Source organism: Tamandua tetradactyla, chromosome 20 (assembly GCF_023851605.1).
Source record: "Tamandua tetradactyla isolate mTamTet1 chromosome 20, mTamTet1.pri, whole genome shotgun sequence".
In the NCBI taxonomy this organism is placed as follows: domain Eukaryota; kingdom Metazoa; phylum Chordata; class Mammalia; order Pilosa; family Myrmecophagidae; genus Tamandua; species Tamandua tetradactyla.
In genome coordinates, this window is record NC_135346.1 from 59,237,215 (window position 1) to 59,261,377 (window position 24,163).

General features: G+C 57.5%; 1 protein-coding gene across 3 annotated transcripts; it reads right to left on the reverse strand.

The window, feature by feature from the left end:
• Window positions 1–9,056: 9,056 nt before the first annotated feature.
• PDLIM7 (PDZ and LIM domain 7) lies at window positions 9,057–24,159 on the reverse strand. 3 transcript variants are annotated; one of them, XM_077137778.1, is made up of 13 exons: window positions 24,075–24,159; window positions 22,978–23,084; window positions 19,374–19,525; window positions 19,273–19,303; window positions 18,388–18,404; window positions 18,009–18,145; window positions 17,832–17,868; window positions 16,654–16,715; window positions 16,258–16,492; window positions 15,173–15,353; window positions 9,770–9,890; window positions 9,567–9,682; window positions 9,057–9,377 (listed from the first exon to the last, which is right to left on the reverse strand). In XM_077137778.1, the coding sequence occupies exons 2-13, from the start codon at window positions 23,071–23,073 to the stop codon at window positions 9,291–9,293; spliced, it is 1,272 nt and encodes a 423-aa protein (XP_076993893.1). In that variant the 5' UTR covers window positions 23,074–23,084; window positions 24,075–24,159; the 3' UTR covers window positions 9,057–9,290. The 3 variants fall into 3 exon arrangements, with proteins under 3 accessions (XP_076993893.1, XP_076993892.1, XP_076993894.1); XM_077137777.1 differs by lacking the exon at window positions 18,388–18,404 and adding an exon at window positions 18,769–18,887; XM_077137779.1 differs by lacking the exons at window positions 9,057–9,377; window positions 9,567–9,682; window positions 9,770–9,890; ... (2 more) ...; window positions 16,654–16,715; window positions 18,388–18,404 and adding exons at window positions 17,116–17,482; window positions 18,769–18,887.
• Between the last annotated feature and the right edge of the window lie 4 nt (window positions 24,160–24,163).

Sequence of the window (24,163 nt, forward strand, 5' to 3'; positions counted from 1 at the left end):
GCGCCGCCCCAGCCCGGCCCAGGGGGAGGTCCGCACCCCTCACCCCCCACCTTCCCGGCGTGCCCCGGGTGCCCCCCCGCGCCCCTCGCCGCGGGGCCGTGCGCGCCGCACCCCGGGCTCGGACCCTACCCCTGCGGTCTCCTGTCCCGGCCCACCCCCGTTCAACAAAACCCTCCCCTACCCCATCTCCGACCCGGGGACCTCACCTTCTCTCCCAACCCCAGCCCTGGCCCTGCCGTACCCACATTCCAGTCGCCACCCCCCACCTCTAGCCTCACTCCATCCCTCTCCTGGCTCTCCCCATCCCAATCCCAAGGCCACTCGGTTCCAGTACGATTCCAGCCCCTTGCTGATGTTCTTGCTGTCCCAATCTCACCCCCACCCCTGGTCCATTCCATCCCATGTTAAAGCCCATTCCTATTCCAAATCCCGAATCCAGCCCAATTTCCATAGCAGTTCCTGCCCTGCCTCATCCTGGAAAGGTCCTCTCCTAGTCCATTCCCATCACTTTCTGAGGCCATCTGCATCCCAATCCCAAATACAACCCATCCCACCTCTGTTCCCAACCCCTGGCTTAGCACCTCCCTTCCTCTCCTGGTCAGCCAAACCCAGCTGCAACTCCCTCAGTCCTGTCCTGGGCCCAGTTCTCAGTCACAGGGCTCCTGCCTCTGTGACTGGGTCAGCCCCAACCTCAGCTCCGTACTGAAATGGCCATCATTCCCCATCTCTCACCCCATCCATGCCCCACCTCTATCAGAAGCTCCCCATCCCTGGCCAGCTAGCTCCTCTGCTGCCTTGGATGGAGCCTGGCCTAGGATATCCTTTGCCTTCTCTCCCAAGCCTCAGGCTTCCCAGAGGAATGCCAAGTAGAGTTCCGGAAACAGCAGCTAACCCCAGACTCCCAGGGCAGGGCTCCTCTAAGGATGCTACTGGGCCAGCCCCTTGGCACCTTTGTTTCCCAAAGCTCTGAGCACAGAAGGGCTGGGCTTTCAGAGAAATCTCCTGCAGGGTCTCCTGTACATCTCTGCTCCTCGCTGGGGCCGACTGGTGAAACCCTCCCCAGCCCTCAGAAGCCTTTTCTACCTCCCGCAAAGCCTCCGAACCCCATCTCCCAGGGGAGGGGTGACAAAACCGGAGCCGACCTTACCTGCTCCGGAGCAGGTCTCAGCTGGCAGAGGGATGGGGTGGTAGGTGGCTCTAGTAGGTCCTCCAAGTTGGGTAATCTGCCCCACTGAGAGAGAGAACAGCCTGTACATTTATCCCCAGCAGCGGTTCCCACCGTTTCAGAGTAGGAGGAATGCTTTTCAAGCTCAAAACATGTCACAGCCCCCCCACCCCCACCCCCCGAGGTGGGGAATGCTTGATGCCCCCTGTGTCCATGGACCCCCCAGTCCTAAAAGTTCTTCCACGGCCCCTGCTTGGAGTGAGGCCCACCTATAGGAAACCAAGAGCAATGGGGCGGTTGCGGAGACAGTGGAGTGGGTGACATGGCCGGGGTGGAGGCTGGGGGGGCGGGGGGGAGGAGCGACCAGCCACAGGGGTTTGGGGAGGGGGACCTGAGCTCCAGCTTTCCTCCATCATTACATGATTAGGTATGAAGAGGGGGATTTCTTGGGGTAGAGGAGGAGAAACTGCACTGCAGGGTCCTGGGAGACACAGGCAAAGGGTATCTCCATTCCCTTCCTGCTTCCTTTGACTTGTCCTAGCTCAGAACTCCTCCCACTTCCCTCTTCCTGGCCCCATCCCCGGCCTCCGAATCATCCTACTTTGCTTCCAAAAAAAGGAAGCCCTGTACACCCTGCATGCTTTCCCTTCCTCAAATTGCTGCCCTCCCCACCTGCCACCTACAAACTCTACAGCCACACCCACTTTCACTTCTTGTCATCTATTTTTTTAAATCAGTATAGTTTATGGTTTTATTCTATTAGATATCTTTGTAGTAATAACTCCCTCCCCCCGTTTAGAGAAGTTGTGGGTTGACAACAATCATGCATAATATATAGCATTCCCATATGCCATACGACCACCTCACCCAGCATTAGTGTGCAACATTTGTTATAACTGATAGCCCATTTTAATAATTGCTCTATTAATTAAAGTCCATGGTTTAACTTAAGGTCCACTGTGTAGTGTAGTTCCATGGATTTTTTTTTTTAAGTTCATTCCTTTACCATATATGCAACCTAATGTTTTCCCTTTTAATCGTCAGAATCAGCTATATATGTCAGTGCTGTTAATTGCGTCCACATGTTGTGCCACCATCACCACCAACCATTATCAGGACATTTCCATCATTCCAAATAGGAGCCATCTGTTTTTTAAATAAACTTTTTTTTTAATTTTAGGAGAGTTATATTGCGACGATAATGCAGAGTTCGCATAGACCCCACACCCAGTTTCCCCTGTTAATATTCAGGGGGGAAGGAGCGGGTTCCTGGCTCCCAGGCCCTGGATCCCCTCCTGGCCTTCTTACCCTCCTCCCTTCCAATGTTGTCTCCGCTCCACAATTTGTCTGCTGTCATCTGTCTCCCCGTTCCCCCGTTTTCTCTCGCACTGCTCTGGTCAAGATCACTACTGACCCCTAAATGGCCAAATTCAGATGCCTCATAGCCCTTGGTTTCCTAAAGTCCCCACCAGCACTCTCCTCTGCCGAACTGTCTCCCATCAGCCCGTCCCCGGATCCCAGACTCCCAGACTCGGCAGATGGGGGTGGGTATCTGTTTGGAGATCCTCCCATCAGGCTTTCCTGTCCACGGTCCCGCCACAGCAAGGATCACCCTTCAAAGTCCCTGATGTGTCATTCCCTCCCACACATACTCAGAGGCTGGACTGTGGGTGCTGGGTGCCCAGAGAGCTGGAGTGGGGAGAAAGAAAAGGCAGGAAAAAGGAAGGGCTTCTGAAAGTTGGCATTTGGTTCCAGAAGCTGGTCACTTGCTGAGTGACCTTGGATAAAGCACTTCCCCTCTCTGAGCTTCCTCGTTGTTAATGTTGTGGGGATAAAGACGTCACTGGATAGGGGCTGAGGAAATGAGAATGCTCCCTCCTCTCAACCCCACTTCCTTCGTCCCACTGCACCCTTCTCCTTTCAAGCTCCTACTTGCCTGTCGGCCTCAGGACTTCTCCAGTACTGGCTACCTGGTGGAACCTTCTCTGCCCTCATCCTGCCTCTCCAAGTTCCCTCCGAGCAGCTCCTCCCAAAGTGTTCCTTCTTCTCAGGGTAATGATGCCCATGGTACTTCCCATGAATTGGGTACACAGTACTGGGCTGGCCCCTTTAACCACATTAGCTCCTGTCATGGTCAGGTTCATGTGTCAACTTGGCCAGGTGGTGGTACCTGTTTGTCTGGTTGGGCAAGTGCTGGCCTGTCTGTTGCCATGAGGACATTTCATAGAATTAAATCATGATCACTCGGCTGCATCCGCAGCTGATTCCATTTGTAATCAGCCAAGGGGAGTGTCTTCTGCAATGAGTGACGTTTAATCAATGGAAGGCTTTTTAAGGAGGATTCAGAAGAGATAGTTCCTCTGTTCCTGCTTCGGCCGGCAATCGGCCGGCCAGTCTCTCCTGTGGAGTTCGTCCGGACCCTCCATTGGAGTTGTCAGTTTCACAGCCTGCCCTGCGGATTTTGGACTCTACCTTCCCACGGTTACATGAGACAGTTTTATAAATTTTATATTTACAGATATTTCCTATTGATTCCGTTTCTCTAGAGAACCTTAGCTACTACAACTCCATTCCTGGCAGGCATGTAGCTGCCATCAACCACCAGAGACCTTGCTAGCGGTGGAAACTTAAACTGGTTGCTTGATCTCTTGCCTCATCTTTATTGACTCTAAAATGAGGATAATAATTGTGCTCTCTACCTCTAGCTTCAGTTTAAGGGTTGTAAAACAAGATCTCAAGTGCTTAAAACGGTAGCTGCCCAGAGTGGATGGTGTGTGTGTGTGTGTGTGTGTGTGTGTGTGTGTGTGTGTGTGTTGGTTGTTATTATTGGACTGATAGGAAAACGGAAGCTCAGAGAGGAGCAGTAACTAGCCCTGGGTCACACAGCTAACTAATGGCACCTTCTGGATGGGATCCCGGGTCTGTCCCATGTCACTTCAGCACACTACACCCGATCTCCCTGTTTCCCCTGCTAGCTTGGCCCATTTTCTATATCTGGGGCTGGCCTGGCCTGGACTTTGGGTCAGAAGCGGTTCTTTAGGCTAGATGGGGTCTGGGGGAGGAGTCGGGGCGGGGAGCGGCTCTGGGACATGGAGGCGGGGAAATGGAGGGTGGACCTCCAGCCCAGGCCTGCTCAGCTCCCACACCCCACTGTCTTCTGGCTGATTTTCCACCATAGGGCTCTAAGCAGGAGCATGTGATGGCCTGGGCTGGGTCCCGGTGATGGCCTGGGGATGGGGGCTGGGGAGTGGACACGTGACCCACCGGCAGTCCAATGAGCACCAGCCCTGGGGCTTTTGCTGAGCCATCAAGAAAGGTGGCTGTCTAAGTGAGACAAAATAAAGTGTCAGTGGCTGAGAGATTCCAAACAGAGCCGAGGCGTTATCCTGGAGGTTATTCTTACACAATTATATAGATATCACCTTTTTAGTTAAGGTGTAACTGAGAGGCTGGAGGGAAGTGCCTGAAAATGTAGAGCTGTTTTCCAGTAGCCATGTTTCTTGAAGATGATTGTATAATGATATAGCTTTCACAATGTGACTGTGTGATTGTGAAAATCTTGTGTCTGATGCTCCTTTTATCTACCTTATCAACAGATGAGTAAAACATATGGAATAAAAATAAATAATAGGGGGAACAAATGTTAACATAAATTTAGTTTGAAATGCTAGTGATCAATGAAAGGGAGAGGTAAGGGGTATGGTATGCATGAATTTTTTTCTGTTTTCTTTTTATTTCTTTTTCTGAATTGATGCAAATATTCTAAGAAATGATCATGATGATGAATATACAACTATGCGATGATGTTGTGAGTTATTGATTATATATCAAGAATGGAATGATCATATGGTAAGAATGTTTGTGTTTGTGGTTATGTTTAATAATAATAATAAAAAAGGTGGCTCTCTGTCCATTGGGGCTGCTGGGAGACCCGTCTTTGCTAAAAATGAGGAGCATTGCCTAAGAATAAAGTCAGCACCAAGGAAAGCTGAGCCATGAGATGGAGAGAGAAGGGGAGAGAAGCCCCCTGATCAGACCATGGACACCTGCGGCCAGCCATGCCTGAAGCCTTAATCTTTTTTGCAGTTAGATGAGCCCAATTTGCCCCTTTTACGCATAGTTTAAGTTGTAGCTGAAAGTCTCTTTCCTGGTCTACCTGGTACGCAAGGAATAGTCACTTGTCAGTGACACTTGAGTGGACTTTCCAGGTCAGCCTGAGCAGAAGGACCTGGTCAGATCCTGCAGTCCTCACTGACCGGACAGTAATGACGCCCCCTGCACAGAACCCCCAAGCAAGTGGTCCTGCTGGGTCCTCCCCGGGCTCTCAGCAGTCTTCTTCCCCTACCGTGACCCCAGGCCCCTCCCCATCTCCTCCCTTCAGGCCCCAGCCTCAGAGAGCCCCCGTCCTCTACTTTCAGGGTTGGCTTGGGTTTAAATCCCAGCCCCGGCACTGCTCCCTGTGTGACCGAAGCCCAGGCCCCTTTACCCCCTGGCCTCAGCTTCCTGGCCACTCCTCAGAGGTGTTCCACAGGGTTGTGTGTGCCTTGTGTGCATTCCAGGGCCACGTGGACGTGGCTCAGAGGAGGCGGCGATGGAATGATCAGTTCCTTCCTCTGTACTCCGGCGTGGCAGCCCCTCTCCCCCCACCGCCTCCCTCCCCCTGCTGACTTCAAATAAGCGCAAGCTGCTCAGAGCTGGAAAAAGCCCTTCCCCAGCCTGCTGCCTCTTCAGTTGCCCACTCAGCCCCCTGCCACGGGCTCTGCCCCCTCGGTCGGGGAGACTGCACTCTCCAAGAGCCCTAATGGCCACCCCCTCTGCCTGGTACAAGGACATCCCTCCACCCACAGAGCCTTTGCACCCCAGCTTTGGAGCACAGTGATACCTGTGGTGCCTTGGTGCTACTGGCGGCTGCAGGTGGGGCCATGCAGGGGGAGGCGTGGGATGCAGTGGGGAGCACCTGGGCCTTTGCTCCTGGGAGCTGCAGCTCCTGGGCCACGACAGCTGGACGGCCCTGGACAGGTCACTTTCCCTCTCCCATCTGTACCATATCTCTCCCAACATCTCTTCTCAGGGCCTTCTGATGATTAAATGGCATGTAAATGATTGCTTCCTGCTTTGCAGCACACACAGTGAGTTGGTAGCTGTTCCTTCTTTGGTCTAGGCGAGTTCCACTTCCCCAAGACTCGGTCCTCTGTGATCTGCTTTGCATCACCCTCTCTTTATGGCCACCCCCTGCCCAGCTTCTCCCATCTTTTACCTACCCACCCCATAGCGGGTACCAAGTATTCTTCTCCCGTCCTGACCACTCAGCTGACCCGTGGCCCTCTCCAGCTGCCTGCTGTCCTCTTGGCCCACCGCAAGCCTCTCCCAGGAGCTGTCTGCACTCACTCAGACCCACCCTCACAGCCCCCTCTGTTCCTCTTTAATCCTGCCAGTCAGGCCCAGCAGAGGCTAAACTGAGCTGGCAAATGTCACCTTTTTGTGAAACGCCACGGGACTCCTCAAGGCCTTATCTGCCCAGTTGACACTTTTGGCAACTTCTTGAAACACTCTGGCCCTGCCCTGGCTTCCCTGACCAGCGGCGGAGCTCTCCGTGGCCCTGGCGGCTCCTCCTGTTTTCTCTGCCCAGCCCTGTTAAGTTGGTACTTCCGTGTGTCACGTCTCTATGCTAGGACCCCGGTTTTCCTCATATGGGATCTGGCCCATAGTCATTTATTTATTTTTAATAGCTTTTTTTAAAAAAATCTAACTCGGATGCCAACATTCAAAAACCAAATTTCACGTAAAATTGGGAACCTCTGAGTGCGTGCGGTCAACTGGCAGGCCCGGCCACACCGCTCGGCCCCGGTCCCCGCGGCAGTCACGGGTGGAGGCCGAGGGTGGCCGCCCCGGCGGGCTCCGAGCCCCGGCGGGCTTACATCCACCCCTGCGCTCCCTTGTAGCCATGGAAACCAAGGATGGACTGAGAGGGCCTCATGGTTCAAGAGAAGTGGGAGAGAGGACGTGTCTGTACAGGAGTGTAGAATATTGTGCTTAATGTGCCAGGGACGATTAGGTTGAGAGAAATCCACATATCCAATTTCCTGATATTCCCTGCCCGGGCTCTGCTTCTCAGGTCTCTGGAGGCATCAATTACAAGTACCTGGGGAAAGCCGTGTGTGTGTGTGTGTGTGTGTGTGTGTGTGTGTGTGCGTGCGTGTGTGTGTGTGTGTGTGCGTGCGTGCGTGTGTGTGCGTGCGTGTGTGTGCGTGTGTGTGTGTGTGTGTGTGTGTGTGTGCGTGCGTGTGTGTGCGTGTGTGTGCGTGCGTGTGCGTGCGTGTGTGTGCGTGCGTGTGTGTGTGCGTGCGTGTGTGTGTGCGTGCGTGTGTGTGCGCGTGTGTGTGTGCGCGTGTGTGTGCGTGCGTGTGTGTGCGTGCGTGTGTGTGTGCGCGTGCGTGTGTGTGTGTGCGTGTGTGTGTGTGTGTGTGAGAGAGAGAGAGGAGGGGAGACGGGGGGAGGGGTGATGTGGGATGTGGGGGGTACATAGGAACTCTATACTTTCTGCATGATTTTTCAGTAAACCTACAACTGCTCTAAAAAAATGAGTTGAAAAATATCACAAGCGTTTAAGGTGACTGTCCTGGGCCTGTCCCAAATTCACTTCCAAATTCCAGATCTGAATTTGCAGCTGCTTCCTGAATTTGTCTCCCAAGTGCCCCCCAGGCACCACTCAACAAACATTGTGATATCACGACTGAAAGACACCAAGCCCCACACTGGTTCTCCAAGGGCCCAACACCTTCCTTCCCCACCTCCTGGTCTCCATCCAAGGGACCAACATCTGCCTCCAGGGCTTGCAGTGGACTCACACGCTTCTCCCCTTTCATTGCCTAAATCTGAGTTGAGACAGAGAGACAAGCTTCTCTTTTCATCAGCGGGATCAAAGCCTGGAAGGACAGCTGTCCATGGGCTCAGTAACTCATCCTGGTCTGGCCTGGCTCCTCTCCTTAGCCCTTCTGAGTCCAGGCTTTAACCAGGAAAGGTGACAGTCCCTGGAGAGGGGATGCACCAGGGATGCTGAGGCACAGTCCCAAGGTCCTAGCAGAAGCGAATACTCCAGAGGGCACTAGCTGGTGAACAGGTCCCAGGGTCTGGTAGCCCCAGGACAGGGCATCCAGCCTCAGGATGTGTGACCTTGGTTGGGTCTCCTAACCTCTTGGAGCGAGGCTTCCACGCGAGGATAACTGTAGATAGCTCAAAGTTGTTGCAGAATCATGAGATGTTAGCAATGTCTCATAATTATTAGATGCTCAGCAAGAACTGTCAGCCTTCTTCTCCCCACCCCTCATCCCTGAGGACCCCCTCTCTGGCTCCTTGGGACCTGTCACTGGGTCCCCTCCCTGCCATATTGCTTTCATTTCCTCCTTTCCCTTGACTCACTGTCCAAACCCCTCCTTCCATCCTCTGCGCTCATGGGTCTCTTTCTGGAATGCAAATTTGAATTTGTTCCCTTCACTATTTCAAACTCTGCTGTGGAACCCCCTTGCCCTCAAGGGACAGTCCCAATTCCTCAGCCGTCGTGACTCCCAGGACCCATGGGCTTTTCTCTCTCCGGTTCCATCTGATGTTCCAGGGCTTAAGCTGAGCGAGGCTGCCTGCACCTCCCAGCCCTGTTTCTTCTCCCTGCCCCGTTCCTGCTGACCCACTGCGTCTCCTTCTCTCTACCTCCAGGCAAGGCCAGGCCAGCGGCTCTCCTTCTTTTGTGGGTGCCAGGGCCCACTGCATAGGGCCCTTCCTGAACCTTCTCCTGACCATTGCCAGGATCATCCTCAGGGAGAGCCATCACTCAGTCTCCACTTGCTATTGCCTCCAGTTCCACCATTCCCATGCCCGGCAGGGAAGGCACGCAGGACACAGCTGGATACAGGTTTATTGTGGCACTGGAGGTGGACAGGGACGGTGTGCGATGGTGGTGGAGGGAGTGGTGGGGACGTGAGGGAGATGGGACAGGGTCAGGAGTCGGGCTTGGGGCCCCCATGCCAGCCCTACCCAGCCACTGTCTGTGGCAGGTGAGAACTCCAGGAGCAGCGCCCGCTGTGGCTGGGTGAGGCCAGGGCTGCAGAGGGCTGGGGGGGGGGGGGGGGCCTCACACGTGCGAGAAGGCGTGGCTCTTGCAAAGGGGCTTGTCCTTCTTGGAGTAAAAGGTCTTTCCTTCCAGGTTGATCTGGCATATCTGCGGGACAGCGAAGGTCCAGCTACACAGACTGGGGGTGGCAGGAGAGGCCCCTTCCCAACCTCTCAAGAATCCTGGAAGCAGGGGGCTTGTCCAAATGGAGTCTGACCGCAGTTTGGGGGCGGGAGGGGGGCTGCGGGACAGCAGCAGTGGGGGTGGGGCCCAGGGCGGTCAGTCGGGGGCGCTCACCGCGCACACGAAGCACGTGTCGTGCCAGCTGAAGCCCAGGGCCTCCAGGAAACGGTCTCCAGCGTCGATTTTGAAGTCACAGCCGCGACACTTGGTGCCAAACATCTTCTCGTAATCTGGGGGCGGGGGTGAGGAGGGGGGGGGGCTGCTGGATTCACACCTGCCCATGCCGCGGCCCCTCCATGCCTGGCACACCCCAGTACCTCGCTCGCAGTAGGGTGCCCCTTCCTCCATGTAGAAGGCCCGGTTCCGGATGGGCGTCTTGCAGGCAGCGCAGGTGAAGCAGTGCACGTGCCAGGTCATCTTCAGGGCGTGCATGATCTCCTGGGGAGGGGTGAGAGTCGGGCAGGGCGGCTTGGTCCCCTGCCCACAAAGCACAGGGGCACAGGAAGGCTGGCCTGGGGGCACTCAGCCCTTCCTTCCCCTGATGGTAAATATTGCATCCACATACCCATAACTTCCACCTGATGTCTCCACGGGGTCGTCCGCCAAGCCCTGCAGACTTGCCACGTTCCCAACTTGGCTCCCAGTTTCTGCACCCCAAACCTGTCCCTCCCACAGCAGTCCCGGTGGGAAGACTGTACCCTTACATTTGCTCAGGCCAAACGCCCCTTCCTTTGGCAGCTCACGTCGAGTCCACCAGTCAGACCTGTTGGGTCGGCTTCCAAGATACAGCCAGGTTCTGCCCGTGTCTCACGGCCTCCCTGATGTGAACCACTGTTACCTCTGGCCTGGAGGACTGCCCCAAACTGGCCTCCCGGTTCGTACCTCTGCCTCCCACAAGAGTCTTATCATAACCACCCCATGAGCCTCTTAAACCCCAGCGGGCCACATCCCCTCTGCTTAAACCCTGCAGGGGCTCCACACTTCTCTAAGAGCCAAAGCCCTGAGACGGCGTGCCTCTCAGACCAGCAGGGACTGGCCTGTCACCTCTGATCTCCTTCTACCCCTTTCTTTCCCCTCTTGCTGAGCCAGCCAAGTTGACTTCTGGCCAACCCTTGAACTGGGCACACTCCTGTCCCAGGGTTTTCCATTGGCAGTTTCCTCCAGCTGGAATGCTTTTCCCTAAGACATCTACAAGGCTCACCTCCTTCAAGCATCTGCTCAAATGTTACCTCAAAGAGGTCCATTCTGACCACGCTTTTCAACATTCCAACCTGCTCTTCCAACCCACACTCCCCACACCTTTTTACTCAGGCCTTTTCCTTTTTTCCGTAACATGTAACCCTATTGAGATGCTACCAGATAATTTACATATATATCGATGACTTGTTTGGCCTCCACGCTTTTCCTGATAAAATGCAGATCCCGGAGTACATGAAACTCCCACTGTTCTATCATCTAATATATCCGGGCAGAGCCTGGCCCTTTGTGGCTGCTTGATAACTGTTTGTGAATTCAGCTAGCCTGGCTCCACTGGGGGTAGGAGGAAGCAGCCTCCTATGGGGTTGGCCTCTCCCTAGAGGACCCTCAGGTCAGCCAGGGCCAGGGGCAGTCAGAACTGCAGCAGGCAGAGGGGGGCAGTGTGCAGCCCCACAGGGGGTCTGTGGGCTCCACTGGCCCTTGCTTCCTGGCTGGGTGACTTCGCTAACAGGTTTGCCTTCCCTTGCAAACTGGGCCCTAATCCCAGGCCTGCAGGGTTGTTGTGAGAATAGTCCCACCTGGGGTGCCAGGTCCAAATGCGTGCAAGGCCCAGGTGGGAAGGGAAGGGAGCGGCGGCGGCTGGGGTACAAGACAGGGTCTGGTGGGGACGGCTTCCTGGAGAGCATCTGTTCTGCCTGTAGGGGGCAGTCCTGAGCAGTTCATAGGGAAATGCCACTTAGGAGCAGGTTGAAATCAAGGTGTGAAAAGTGAAATCTCCTGATTTTTAAAGGTTGACCATGGACTTAAAAATGGAACAGTGTGGAACAGTCAGTGTAGGTCGCATCTGGGCCTCTGCAGGAGCCCAGGGCGGGGCCCCGTGAGTGCATGGGCGGGGAGGCAGGTTTCTGTCCTGTGTGCAGAAGTTATCAATTCCCATGTTACCCACCCACTTTTCTGAAATCTGTCTGCCACGCTCATCCCCACAGCCCTAGCACAGCAGCCCCAGGCCCCCCTCCCTGGCCAATCTTCTACCTGGCCCTGGAAGCAGCTTTCTGGGAGGCAAGTCAGACCTCATTAACCCCCTGTTTTTATCTCCATAGTACGGTCCCTGCCCATCAACTCTGCCTCATCTCACGCTCTTCCCAGACTCGCCCTGTTGATCTGAGCCATTCCCTCTGTCTGGAAATCTCCCCTAATCCTTCTCCAAGCTAATTCCTGCTCATGTTTTTCAGTTCAGCTTCCAGACCACTTGTATCCACTTATTCAGCTAATGATGACCAAACAGATGCACAATCTATGTGGGGCCTGGTGACTGAAGCTGAGGATAAAGCAGTGAACAAAACAGACCTGCTCCCCAGGACATGGGGTTCAGTCCTGGGGAGGAGAGGTGGGGAGCAAAATGAAATGATGGATGTAGTGAGCAAATTAAGGGGTGGGGGTGGGGCTGATCCGATGGGGAGGATGGGCATCAGGGAATGATTTCCTGAGGAGAAGACATTTGCGTCCCAGATGAGAAAGTATGAGATAAAGAGGATGCTCAAGCATGTCCTGGCAGTAGAGGAGAGCCCTGGCAAAGGCCCTGGGGCAGAGAGAACAGAGCACACTGGCTGCAGTACAGAGTGGCGGGGATGCAGGTGAATGATGAGAGTTGAAAAAGCACAAGATCCCCAGACAACCCCCAAGTCTGAGCCAGGTTCCCCTCCAATGTGTACCCCTGAGCTTCCCTCCAACTCTGCTGAAATAATTTGCTTCACTTATGTTGCTCTCCCTATATTGAGAGCCTTAAGGCTGTCCCAAGTGCTGGGCAGAGGCAGGACAAAGAGCCAGTGTCAGGGAATATTTTTGAGGAAGGCAGTGAAAGCCCCAAGGAGTGTACCTGCAAGGACCCTGGAGACAGTGCAAGACGGGAAGCTGGAGCCTCCCTGAAGAGCTTGAGCTGGCCACTTGGTGGAAGCAATAGCCTGAGCAGGGAGCCAGAGCAGAGCTTGCAAACCAGGTGTACGCCAGGACCCAGCAGCAGCTGGGCCCCCTAGAGCCCTAATGTCTCTTCTGTGCTATGGGGTGAGAACCCTGCCCACACTAGATGTGCAATACAAGCCAAACAGATCAGCCAACAGCAGGGCCTTCATTTGTGGGAAGCAAATCCAGATGCCCAGCCCAGAAAAGATCTTGGGATCCAGCTCATTCCTCTAGAACAGTCCGACTGGGTGTAGCCTAGGCTGGCTGGGAAATGGCTGTAATATATCCATTCTCCCCTTCTTGCCTACGGATGGAGCCGCCATTTTTCACTGGACACGCAGCTGCCTCAAATAAAAGACTACATTTCCCAGCCTCCCCACAGCTCGACACTCATGTGACTCAGTTCTGGCCAAAGGGATGTAAACAGGATTGGGCAGCTGCATCCTCAAAAGATGACTGCTATGGACCCTCTGGTCCCGTTCTCACCCTTCTACCTTTCTGCTGCCTAGCATGTGGACATCGGTGTGAGGCCAGGCTGGGAAATAAGCATGCACTGAGCACAGCTGAGCAACAAGGTAAAGGAGCCTGGGTCTCCCACACCAGGGCCAGACTGCCCAGTTCTGGATTTCTTAGATGAGAAATAAGCCGCCATTATTTTGAGTTTCTGCCACTTGCAGTCAAGGTAACCCCCAGGTAATCAATCAAGCATCACCATCACAAAGCTCTCTAGCTGCATCTGGCAGCTCTTTCTCTGGATCTACAGAAATGAGAGGGCATGAGCACCAGGGAAGACTAAGCTGGTATCAGGCAGGCCCGGGGCTGCTCCAGGCTCAGGGACTCTTGCTCTATGCAGCCTTGGGTAATTTCTGTCCCTCTGTGGGCCTCAGTTTCCATCTGTCTATAATAGGAACCCATCCAGCTGATCACCCCACCTCTAAAGGACATGGGTGGCTCTGCCCTCAGCCCCTAACACCCTCTGGATCCTACCTCCCCAGTGTGAGCTCCTGGAGGGTCTATGCATGCCTTGTTCATGATTGTGCCCCATTAATTGTCCACAATTCATAAAGAGAATGAATGAATGAAGGCAGATGGCCCATTACTCTTAGCTCTTGACATATTGACCAAAGTCACAAGCCTGGTACTGGGTGGCGGTTGGGTTCCCTCTGAGGGAAGAACAGGATTTTGAATTACAAGTTTTGGAGTCTGGATTTCTGGTTTTGCTGCTCAAGTCCTGTGCTCTTAAAGCACATCAAGCCATCTCGCAGAAGTCTGGTTTTCTCATGCATTCCACATGGCAAACACTAGAGTAGCCTCTCCAAAGCTTTTCACAACCCTCTTTCTCTTTGCCTTCTTCTGTTTTGGGGGCTGGAGAGCTAAAATACTGGACTTCCCACTTGCCCTTACAGCCTAGCATAACCATATGATATGCTTCCAGCCAAGGAGAAAATGACAGGCTTTTCTTCCAGATCAAAAAGCAAAACTTTGCTAAAAAAACGCCATTTGTCCTTTCCCACTACTTCTTGCCTGGGACAAGGACATGAGGTCTGGGGCTTGAGCAGCCATCTGGCAACCATGACACCAATAAGCTTAAGGACCAAGATCTCCAAGCTAAGGAACTGGGAGCAAAAAACCGCAGGAAAAGCCTGGGTCCCTGAAGGCACCCTTGAGTTGATGTTCCAGCCCTGGAATTCTGATGATTGAAATTCCGCTTAAATCTCTATAGTGGGATTTCCTGTTGTTGCAGCTGAATGCATTCCCAATCCAGCAGCCGCCTCTTGGTCTGGCCTGGCCAGCACTTTCCTTCTCAGGGTAACGTCATCCTGGTTTTATGTGAGGGAACCACTCACCCCTAAGTTTCAGTCTGCGGGTCAGGCAGGGTGCTGTCACCCCCAGCTCCAGGGGTGGTGTAACCCAAGCCTAGTCATGGGGCTCGGCTCAGAGATTGAGCAGGTGACTCAAGCAGGGTCAGCGTGCATCCTTCCTGGGTTTTGTTGTCTTTTTTGGGGGGTGTGTGGTGTGGTGTGGGGTGCATGGTCCGGGAATTGAACCCGGGTCTCCCACATGAAGGGCGAGCATTCTGCCACTGGACCACCCATCTCCCTGGGGTTTTTGATGAATCAGCTGGGACAGAGGTGCTGTCTTTCAGTTCGCAGGGCTAAGCTGTGGAGCTGGTGAGCCTGGGAAGCTACTGTGGCACCATCTCTGCCACCCTTTGTAGAAGAGCATGCGGGGGTGGGGGGGAATGAAGCCAATACAGATGAAAACAGGCAAGACAGAAAAAAAGTCGCACTGACCTCAGCCCCTAGGTTCTTAGGGCACCTGGGGCCAGTTGGGTTATCTGAGCCAATAAATGTCTTTTTTGCTCGAGCCCTTTTCAGTAAGATTTCAGTCATTTAAGAGGATCTTGGCCAATGTGCCACTGTAAAGTGAGGCGAACAGAGCGGCCCGCTTATTAGACTAAGGACCCAAGGGGCTCATGCAGGAAGAACCTGGGTCTGGGAGCTACTCAGCAAATACTGCTCAGCGCTGGCCCTCCTGCCCGTCCACCCGCCAACCCCACTCACGCCTGCAATCTTCTTCTTGCACTTGGCGCAGCTGGGCGCATAGCGCATGTCATAGCAGGGGGGGCAGAAGATGGCGCCCTTTTCCTCGAAGAAGCCGCCTTCTTCCAGGACCTTTCCGCACTGGCTGCACACAAACTCCTCGGGGTGGTAGGCGTGGCCCAGTGCCACCAGGTAGCGGCCCCTGAGGGGGAGGCTGGGTGGTGAGAGGGGTGCATACAAAAGAGGAGGAGTTCCCCGGCCAGAACCCTTTTGGGTCTTTTGAAAATCTGTGAGGGAGCCTTGGGAGACAAGGCTAGTTCTCCCCATTTCCCAAATAGGGGAAAGAACATGCTTGGGATGTGACATGCCCCCAGGTCACACAGCGAGATGTGGGAGTAGGCAGTGGAGCCCAGCTTGGCTGTGCTGTCACACCCCGAGGACAGGGGAGGAGAGAAGGGGTCAGTTTTAGAACAGGGAGGACAGCGATACTGGGTGGGGGCTGAGGATGGGAGCCAAAGGAGATGAACCTGGGGAGCTGGCCAAGATGGTGCAGGGAGGGGACAGGAGGTCCCGAGTGCTCACCCCCCCATCCTGCCTGCTGCTTCATCTGGCCTGGGCTGAGCCCGCGGACTTCCTAGGACAGGGGCCTGCAAGGGCTGAGAATCAGGAAGGCTCTAGAACCTCACGCACTGACTCTGGGGAACTGTGTGGCCCTGTTGGGGACCCCAGGGAGCAATGCAGAGAGGGAGGGGCCCCTAGCCTGTCTTTTTGGGAGCAGGAGGGAGAGGGGAAGAGGTGGCTGGGAGGGGGCAGGCCCCTCTTAGCTGGAGAGCTGTGAGTCTAGGGCTGCAGCGACGTCGTACCCTTGGCATGTCCCGACCCCACAGGGTCAGGGAGAAGGGGAGGTGTGAGGGGGGTGGGGAAAGTGGGGGGGGACGTGGGAACCTGAGGACCCAGGATACCTCCCATCCCCGCTCCGCCTGGGAACTGAATCCTGACCCTCCACAGGTGGCGGCCAAGGTGAGAGGGGCCGGGCAGACCCATGGGACAGTGGCATGAGGAAAGACGAGAGAGAGCAGGGTGAGGGAAGGTACAGGGCCACCCACCGGATGACCTTGTGGCATTGGTGGCACACGGGCGTCTTGCCATTGCCGCCGCCCCCTCCTGGGGCCCCTCCGGTGGCCGCCTGCACGATGGAGCTGCGGTTCTGCAGCGGCGTGGGCGTGGCGGGCTGGCTGTGCCGGGTCAGCACCGTGCTCGTTTTGTCCGGGGCGTAGCGCTCGGCGAACGCGGGGTCCACGGCCCAGGGTGGGCGGCTGGTGGGGCTGGGGGTGGTGGGGCCTGCCAGGGCCAAGGAAAGTAGCTCCAGGGTGGGGGTTGGGGGGGCTGTCCAGGGATCCCAAAGGGTGGCGGGTGGCCCCCTGGGGTAGGTTGGAGAAGCCTGCTACCCCCACGTGCCCAGGAGGCAACCCACCCTCCCCCAGACTGAAGCCCACTCTCACCAGGCCAGGGTTCCTGGGAGGCAGATGAGGCTGGGGCTGGGGCTTCTGTCCTGGGCACCTGGCTGCAAGATCTGCCATTCAAGGCCTTGCAGGGCTGAGGCACGTGCCATCAGCTCACCCCCAACCCCCAACATCGGACTTGCTGGGCCCATGGAGATAGGTGCCTGGGTGTGTGAGGGCTGCTGGCTGCACTGCGGTAAGGATGGGGAGGGAAGCTTCTGGAGTTGGGCTCCAGCTGGCTGGTCTGCGGTGCAAAGCTGGGAGGTGAAGCAGGGCCCCTGCTTCTGGGGCAGCTCTTGGGGCTCCCTCATCCCTGGTACCTTGGCCCCCTTTGCCAGGCCCCCCTCCCTCCTGCTGTGAGGCCCAGACTGGCAGAGCCCCTACCGAATCAGACCCATCAGACTCTCCCACACTCCCAAGTGCAAACCAGACCCACAAGGACAGAAGGCAGAGGCAGAAAAAGCAGGGATGAGAATGTTTATTTCCATGCCCAAGCCAGCACAGACCCAGCAGAGAGTGCAGGTACCACAGGGCAAAGAGGGGACGCAGTGGCAGGTGGGACCAGGCCTTGTGCTGGGCGGGACTGCGGGGCCAGGCCCCCAGGAGGCTCAGTCCAGGGGCAGAAAAGGGAGTGGGTGAGGTAGGCAGTAGCTGGAGGCACCGAGGGGGTGCCTGGGTGGGAGAAACAGACAGAGAGAGGCAGAGAGGGCCACTGGCCATGGAGGGGGCCGGCTACGACCGCACGTTGAGCACGTGGGCAGAGCGCTGGTGGTGCCAGTCCCGGAGGCGGGTGTAGCGTGGGCTCTGCAGCTCCAGGACATACTTTTCCCTGGGGGCAGAGAGAGAAGGAGGAGGAAGTAGAAGGAAGGAGAGAGGGCAGTAGGGAGGGAAGGAAAGAAGGATGGGTGGAAGGAAGGGAGGGAGGGAGGAAAGAAAAAAGGAAGGAAAGGAAAGATGGATGGATGGAAAGAAAGAAGGATGGACTGAATGGAGGAAGAGAGGAAGGAGAGGATGGATGGATAGAAGAAGGACGGAAGAACTGAAGGGAGGTAGGGAAAGAGGAAGGAAGGAAGGAAGAATGGAATGCTCTGGCTGGGTGAGCCAGGAGCAGGCATGAGTGCAGCGGCCGGAATGGGGAGAGGCAAGAGGTAGCTGATAGGGGCTCGTGTGTCCTTTACCTCGATTTCTTCAGGTGCTCGTCATCCGGGTCTTGCACTGAGAGGGCAGAGGCGGACATTGGCCAAGGAATGAGAGAGGATCACCCCAGCCCTGGCCCTGCAGACGGTCTGCAGGGCACAAGGAGCAGGCTTCGGGGACCAGGGGGAGCGTTCACCTCGCCGAGGGCTGGCACTTACTGAACTCGGTGCCTGTGAGGTGGGCGAGGATACGGAAGGAGCGGGACTGGCCCGTCCCGGGCCGCGGCCGCCAGTCCTCCGTGTTCTCCATCAACCGCTGCTTGCTGGCATCCGGGACCAGCGGTCGGAATGGCTGTCTGCGGGGGAGGGTGCAGCTCAGAACCTCGTGCTGGGGGCGGGAGCTGGGGGCAGCCCCTCCCAGGATTTGGTACAGGTGGGTGATGGTGACCGGGCCAGAGTGGGGAAAGGAGGGGAGCCCAGCTGGGTGGGGAAGGGAGAGGGGAGAAGGACAGTCAGGGTGGGGAGGAGGGGAGTGGGTGGGGAGGGCCCAAAGTGCCAAAAGGAAGGAAGAGAGGAACAGGCAGAGGGGCTCACTGACTTGTCAGGGGTCTGCACCTGTGAAAGAAATAGACAGATGGACAGGTAAAGGGACAGACAGAGAAGGAAGAGAGACGGGGAAGGGTCAGCGCCCTGACAGAACCAGGGACAAGACTGTACCGAGTGTCTGGGGCTCAGCTGGCCCGACATCAGACCCCATCCCCAGGTCGCTGTCTCCTACAGCGTCCCCAGTAGGAACCACACCCCAGGGGACGGCCCTGCGCCTGCAGCCCCTGGCCGACAGGGGTCGCTGCCGCACGGTTCCGGCCGGGCTGGGGCGCACAGCAGACTGGAGCAACAGCAGCGGGTGTGGGGCCGCGGACATTCGGACATACGGACGGACAGAGGGACGCAGGGCGTGGGCACGCAGGCACCGACGTACCCATTCTGCTGCGGGGCGCTGTCGGCGGGCGGGGGCGCCCCGAAGGGCCGGGCCGTCTTGTTGAGGGAGGCGCTGGGTGCAAAGGTGTACCGCGGTGGGTCCGCGGCGGGGGCCGGGGCCTGAGCGGAGACAGAGCCGGGCAGGGCGGGGCAGGCGGGGGCGGGGGTCTGGGGGTGGGGTGGGGGCGACTCGGGTTTCAAGAGGCCGTTTGGGAGCGATGATCTCAGCCTACGTGGGTGCGGGCTCGCAGCGCAGGCCGGCGGGATGGAGGCAGACGGACAGGCGGACGGGCGGACAGACAGACAGACATGCGTGGTGGCCGGACCGTGTGGCAGCGCCCGGCTGAACTCCGGGTCCCCCGGGCCTGCCCCCAGGTCTGGCCTCTGTTCTTTACTCCGGACCAGGGATGGGGTTACCGAGGCTGCGTCGGGTCCGGGAGGGCAACCCCCAGCCCTCCAACCCCGCCCCGCCGGCCCCCCAGCTTTCCCCAGGCTCGCTGCCTACCTTCTCCGGTTTGCTTGGAACCGGCTGCGCCCTGGAAGAAGGGGTGGTGATGAGAGTGGCCCAGCCCCCAGGGCGCCCCCACCCTGCCGGCGCCCACACACCTGCTGAGACCCAGGCTGAGCCTCTCCCCGCAGGCCCGGATCTTGTTCTGGGCTTCGATGTGCGTGAGGCCCCCTGCGTTCTCCCCGTCGATGCTCAGCACCCAGTCGCCCACTGTCACACCCGCCTGCGCAGCTTTACCTCCCGGGGTGAGCTGCAGAGAGACCGCGGGTGAAGGAGGATCTCTGCAAACTAAGCTGAGGCCAACAGTGATGAACCCTGTCCACCCCTATGCCTTCCAGCATCCAGAACGCAAAGGCCTTCATGCAACAGACTTCCGGGCTGCTGCTGGATATTAAAGCCACGTGGGGCAGTGGTGGGGCTCACCTGAGCTTCACCATCACCCCAATCACCCTGCTTATTTATTTACAGGTACCTGTGAGATCCTTCCCGCAGGTCAGAAATTGCTAGAACTCAACAGCCACCCTCAGGATAAAACCCAAGCTCTGCAGCATGACGACAGCCACATGGTCCCAGTGCCTGAACAGGGGCCTGGCTGTCTGCCGGGGCTTCAGGGGCTGTAAATGAGTGTCACCCCAAGCCTTCAAATGCCACGTCAACCCTGTGCACCCCATCCTTTGGGCTCCGAGTGGGAATCCCTGGTTCCTGTGACAAGTGAGGGGAAGAGCGGTCACCAGCAGCTGAAGCTGAGGCCACCAGTGATAGCTTCTGGGCACCAGGTTCAAAACCAGCGAAGGGTGTGCTGCTTGGAGGTGTCACATCATGAAGGCTTCGAATGCCAGGGGAAGGCCTTGGCTGCAGGAAGGGCCCCTGGCAGTTGGGCTTGGGATGAGGTCCTTTCCTGGCCTCTCAGAGAGCTGGGCCTCACAGCCCCCAGTGGGCCCTTCTGGCTCTCCAGCTCAGCCCCAGCAACAGAGGTGGAGGTGGCGTGGTTGTCCAGGGGGCCTAGGACTGATCAGGCTTTCTGTGGGGAAGTGCTCAAAAGCAGATTCAGATTACACAGAGTTCGGGTGTGGGAGGTACAGGCTGTCCCAAGCCCCAGAAAGCACTCTGATGGGCTGGTACACAGACTCAGCCTGGGCAGGGAGAGGGGATGGAGGAGGTTCCAGAGAGATGGCAGAAGGGCCAGAAGCAGAGACTGAAAGCACTGGGACAAAGAGGCTGGGGAGCTGGGTCTGCTGGCTTCTATTTCATGCCTAGGGGATAAGAAAGCTGGATGGCTTCTTTTCCTCCCGCTAAATTAAAAGAGTAGTAACAGCAGTTTGCATTTGTTGAATACCTCCTAGTTTTCAGGCCACATATTGACAATGACTCCTCCAATGGCCCTGTGGAGTAAAGCCTGGGATCTTACCCATTTTATACCCAGGAAGGCAGAGAGAGGTTAAGCAACTTGCCTCAAGTCACCCAGCTAGTAGGAAGTGGGGTTAGGACTCTGCTAAGCATCGGAGCCCAACTCAGTGGTCAGCCCACCTGGAAAGACTCCCTGCACCCCCTGGCTGGGTCTGGGGCCCAGACCCCCTATTATTCTCTCCTTTAGTTTAATCCAACCCCTTACAATGGGCCTGGGGAAGTGACACCACTGAGGGGAAGTGACTTACTCAAGGTCACAGTGAGTCAGTAGAAAGGAAACCAGGTCGGGCCACTCCCTACCCACATGGGGCAGCTCCTGGGAGGTATAGGACTCGGGGTCTTGGGGTGGACAGAAGGGGTTGGCTTCTGGATGGGGCGTGAGGAGGGCAGGGGAGTGGTCAGAGTGGTGGAGAGAAGCCAGTGAGGGCTCTGGGGGAGGTGGTGGTTCTGGTGGAGAGAAGCAGGGAGGACCTCAGGCCAGGGACAGGGTTAAGGCTGGAGCGACCAAGGAGGGGAAAAGCCAGGGGGCTGAACAGTGCAAGGGGTGAGGTGAGTCAGCCTGAGGGCTCCACTGAGCAGCCCAACCCCCCAGTCCCAGACATTACCTCATCTCCCAGCCTGGGCCCACAGCCAGCCCTAGCCCCTCCCTCCATTCTGGGGTCAGGGAAGGGGGAGGGGGCTGGCCCAGCTTAGAAAAAAAAGCCCACCCCCCTGGGGTGGGTCCAACTCCAGGGCTGGGCTCAGCTGGTGGCTCCACCCAATGGGCAGGGGCAGCTGAGGAGGGAGCCTGAGCCCAGAGTGCCCCCAAGAGGCCACATCTGAAAGTCCATCCGAGGTTACTATGCGGCCCACCCCGACAAATGAAGACCCTGGGGCTCAGAGACCAGCCAGGGTCCAGGGCTCCTCCCCGCCACACTGGCCAGCACTTTCCCAGGGAACAGGGATGCAGGGTAGCTTTTCAGGGTTGGCAAGGCTTGAGAATATGTGTTTGAAAGCGCATGTGTGGTAAGGGGAACAGTGCCCTTGGCTACACAGCGGGGCAGGTTCCAGGGGGACCCTGTGGAAGCGTCCCTGGGAAGAGGATTAGACCCTAGCCTGCCCGGGCCACCAAGCTCATCTCCTAAGACAGACTCTACCTTGGGCCTCTCTCAAGCTGGGTAGTACCTGGACCACCCCCTGGCCCCCTCAAGGCTGTGCTTGCCCTGGATTTCCTGCCAACGGCTGCCTGCCCACTGGGCGCTTGGGTGGCCTTTCGGAGCTGGCGGATGTCGGGGCAGGAAGTCCCCACCCTCTTCTAACCCCCAGGCCACAGTGAGAGCCGAGTCACCAGCCTAAGGGCTGGCCTCACCTACTCTGGGCAGGCAGTTTGTTCTGTGCCCCACAAACTGATCCCACAGCTGGGGTGGGGGACTGCTGACCAGCAGGGGATCTGACCTGGACCACCCCTTAGCCAGAGGGATCCACTGACTGCATTCTGGGGTCCAGGTCCAGACCAGCCCTTTTTGGGCTCTGGAGACTCCTGCTACCCGTTGGCTATCCCAGTGTGGGGTTGCATTCTTGGGCTTATAAGGCAATCCCCCTGCCACAGGGAGGGGCCAGCTCCCAGCTCCACCCCTACCAGGGCTCTCTGGAGCTAAAGTCAGAGCCCTGGAGATTGCCCTAGCTGCCCACCCTTGCAAGAGGTCAAAGGCCACCGCATCCTGAATGGGCCCAGTGGGTGGGGACGGAAGGCCTCAAAGAGGCTGGAAAGAGACCCCCTTCTCCCACCCACCAAAACTGCAGGCCTAGTCCCAGTGGCATGGAATCACTAAACTGCTCCATTTCTCTTGGATCCCTGGACTGGAAAAAATAGGATGGCAATTCCTATTCCCTAGGCAGCTGTGAAGCGGAAGTGAAATCTTACAGTGTCTAGCTTGGGGCTTGGCTCCAAGCACTACTCACTTAAGGGGCTTAGACCCTTCCTCTTGCAACCTCAGGTTTCCGTCCTGCAGAATGGGCACCTGCCTGGCCTCAGAGGTAGGCCACTGGAGCTTCACGGAATGGTATGTGGTGCAATGCAGTGCTCAGGAAGGTGTGGGGGTTTCTCTCCCTGTATCCACCTGGATGGGGAATCCCTGTGGCCTTGTTCCATCTGGGCAGGGCAGAGGTCCACCACAGCTCTCCACCTGGATGCTCTCTGACTTATTGGTCCCTGGCTGCCTTCTGCTTGGAATTCTCCCATTACACTAAAGACCCCAGCACCCAAAGGCCCCTGAGAGACCCCTCTTCCCAACCTAGGGCTCAGCCTTGGCTCACCCGGGAGATGGAGAGGGGCACATTGAAATCCTTGCCCCCCTGCAGCCGGAAGCCCCAGGGAGCTGGCCCCTCCAGCACCACCTTGAAGGAATCCATGGTGTCTGCTCCTGGGAGGAGAGAAGAGAAGGTGAGTGGTGGGCATGGTGGGCTGGAGAAGGGCCAAGCTGTGGACATGAGCCTTGGACATGTGCCAGGGAAGCATGGGCCATGCCCTGCACACACGGGGATCGGGTAAGCAGGCACCTTGTCAGGCCTGGGTGTGAACCGCCAGCAGCTGGTTGACAGACCTCACCCTGGAGAACTAGGAGCAGCCCCCCATCCCCAGGGATTGGGAAGGTGGTGGGGAACACGCATCCAGGCTAGAGGTTCTTTGCAGCCAGAGGGAGGTGTCCAGGCTAGGTTGGCAAGGTCTGCCCCCACCAAGCCAGCCGGGAGCCTGGGGCAGTGGGAGCCTGGGGCGGCCTGAGTCAGGGGCCGGCCTTCTCTCCCCCGCCCCCAGGTCCCAGCAGGCAGGCCGCGGCTGGAGCCTGCTCGGACTATATAAGGCGTGTAAGCTGACACTGTGCGGAGAGACAGTGGAGGGAGCACACGGGGGCTCGGGACGCGAGGGGGAGGAGAAGGCAGGGGGAGGGAGGGGGAGGGGGAGGTTGGCGGCTGGAACGGGTCCTAGCCATTCCGGGACGGGCCGAGGCTGCTGGCGGCCAGGGCGGGACCCCTGGGCGCTGGGGGTGGGGAGGTGAGGCGCGGCCCCAGCTAAGATTGGTGGAGGCCGGGCCCCCCAAAGCGTGGCCAGGAAGGGGATGATCCATCCTGGAACCCAGCGGGGCCCACACACAGGCCTGCTTCCACTCCGACGTGACTCAGTTTCCCTCTGGTCCCCCGCCGGGGCCCCTCGCTTTGGCCGGGTCCCGGCCGCAGGAAGCGGCGCAGGCGCCAATCGGCTCCGCCACAGGAAGGCGGGGGCGGGGGAAGGGGCCTCGGCCCGTGGGAGAAAGTGCAGCGCCGGCCACGACCCCCTAATGCCCCCTGTGGTAGCTCAGCAGACCCCTGATCCCCCGTTCGGACAGCCCCGAGACGCCCCGCGCGGTCACCCGTACCTGCTCGGCCCCGCCGGGGCGCTGCTGGGCCGCGGGCTCCCGGGAGCCGCGTTGGGAACGGCGGCCCGGGTTCTGGCCCCGCCCCCGCG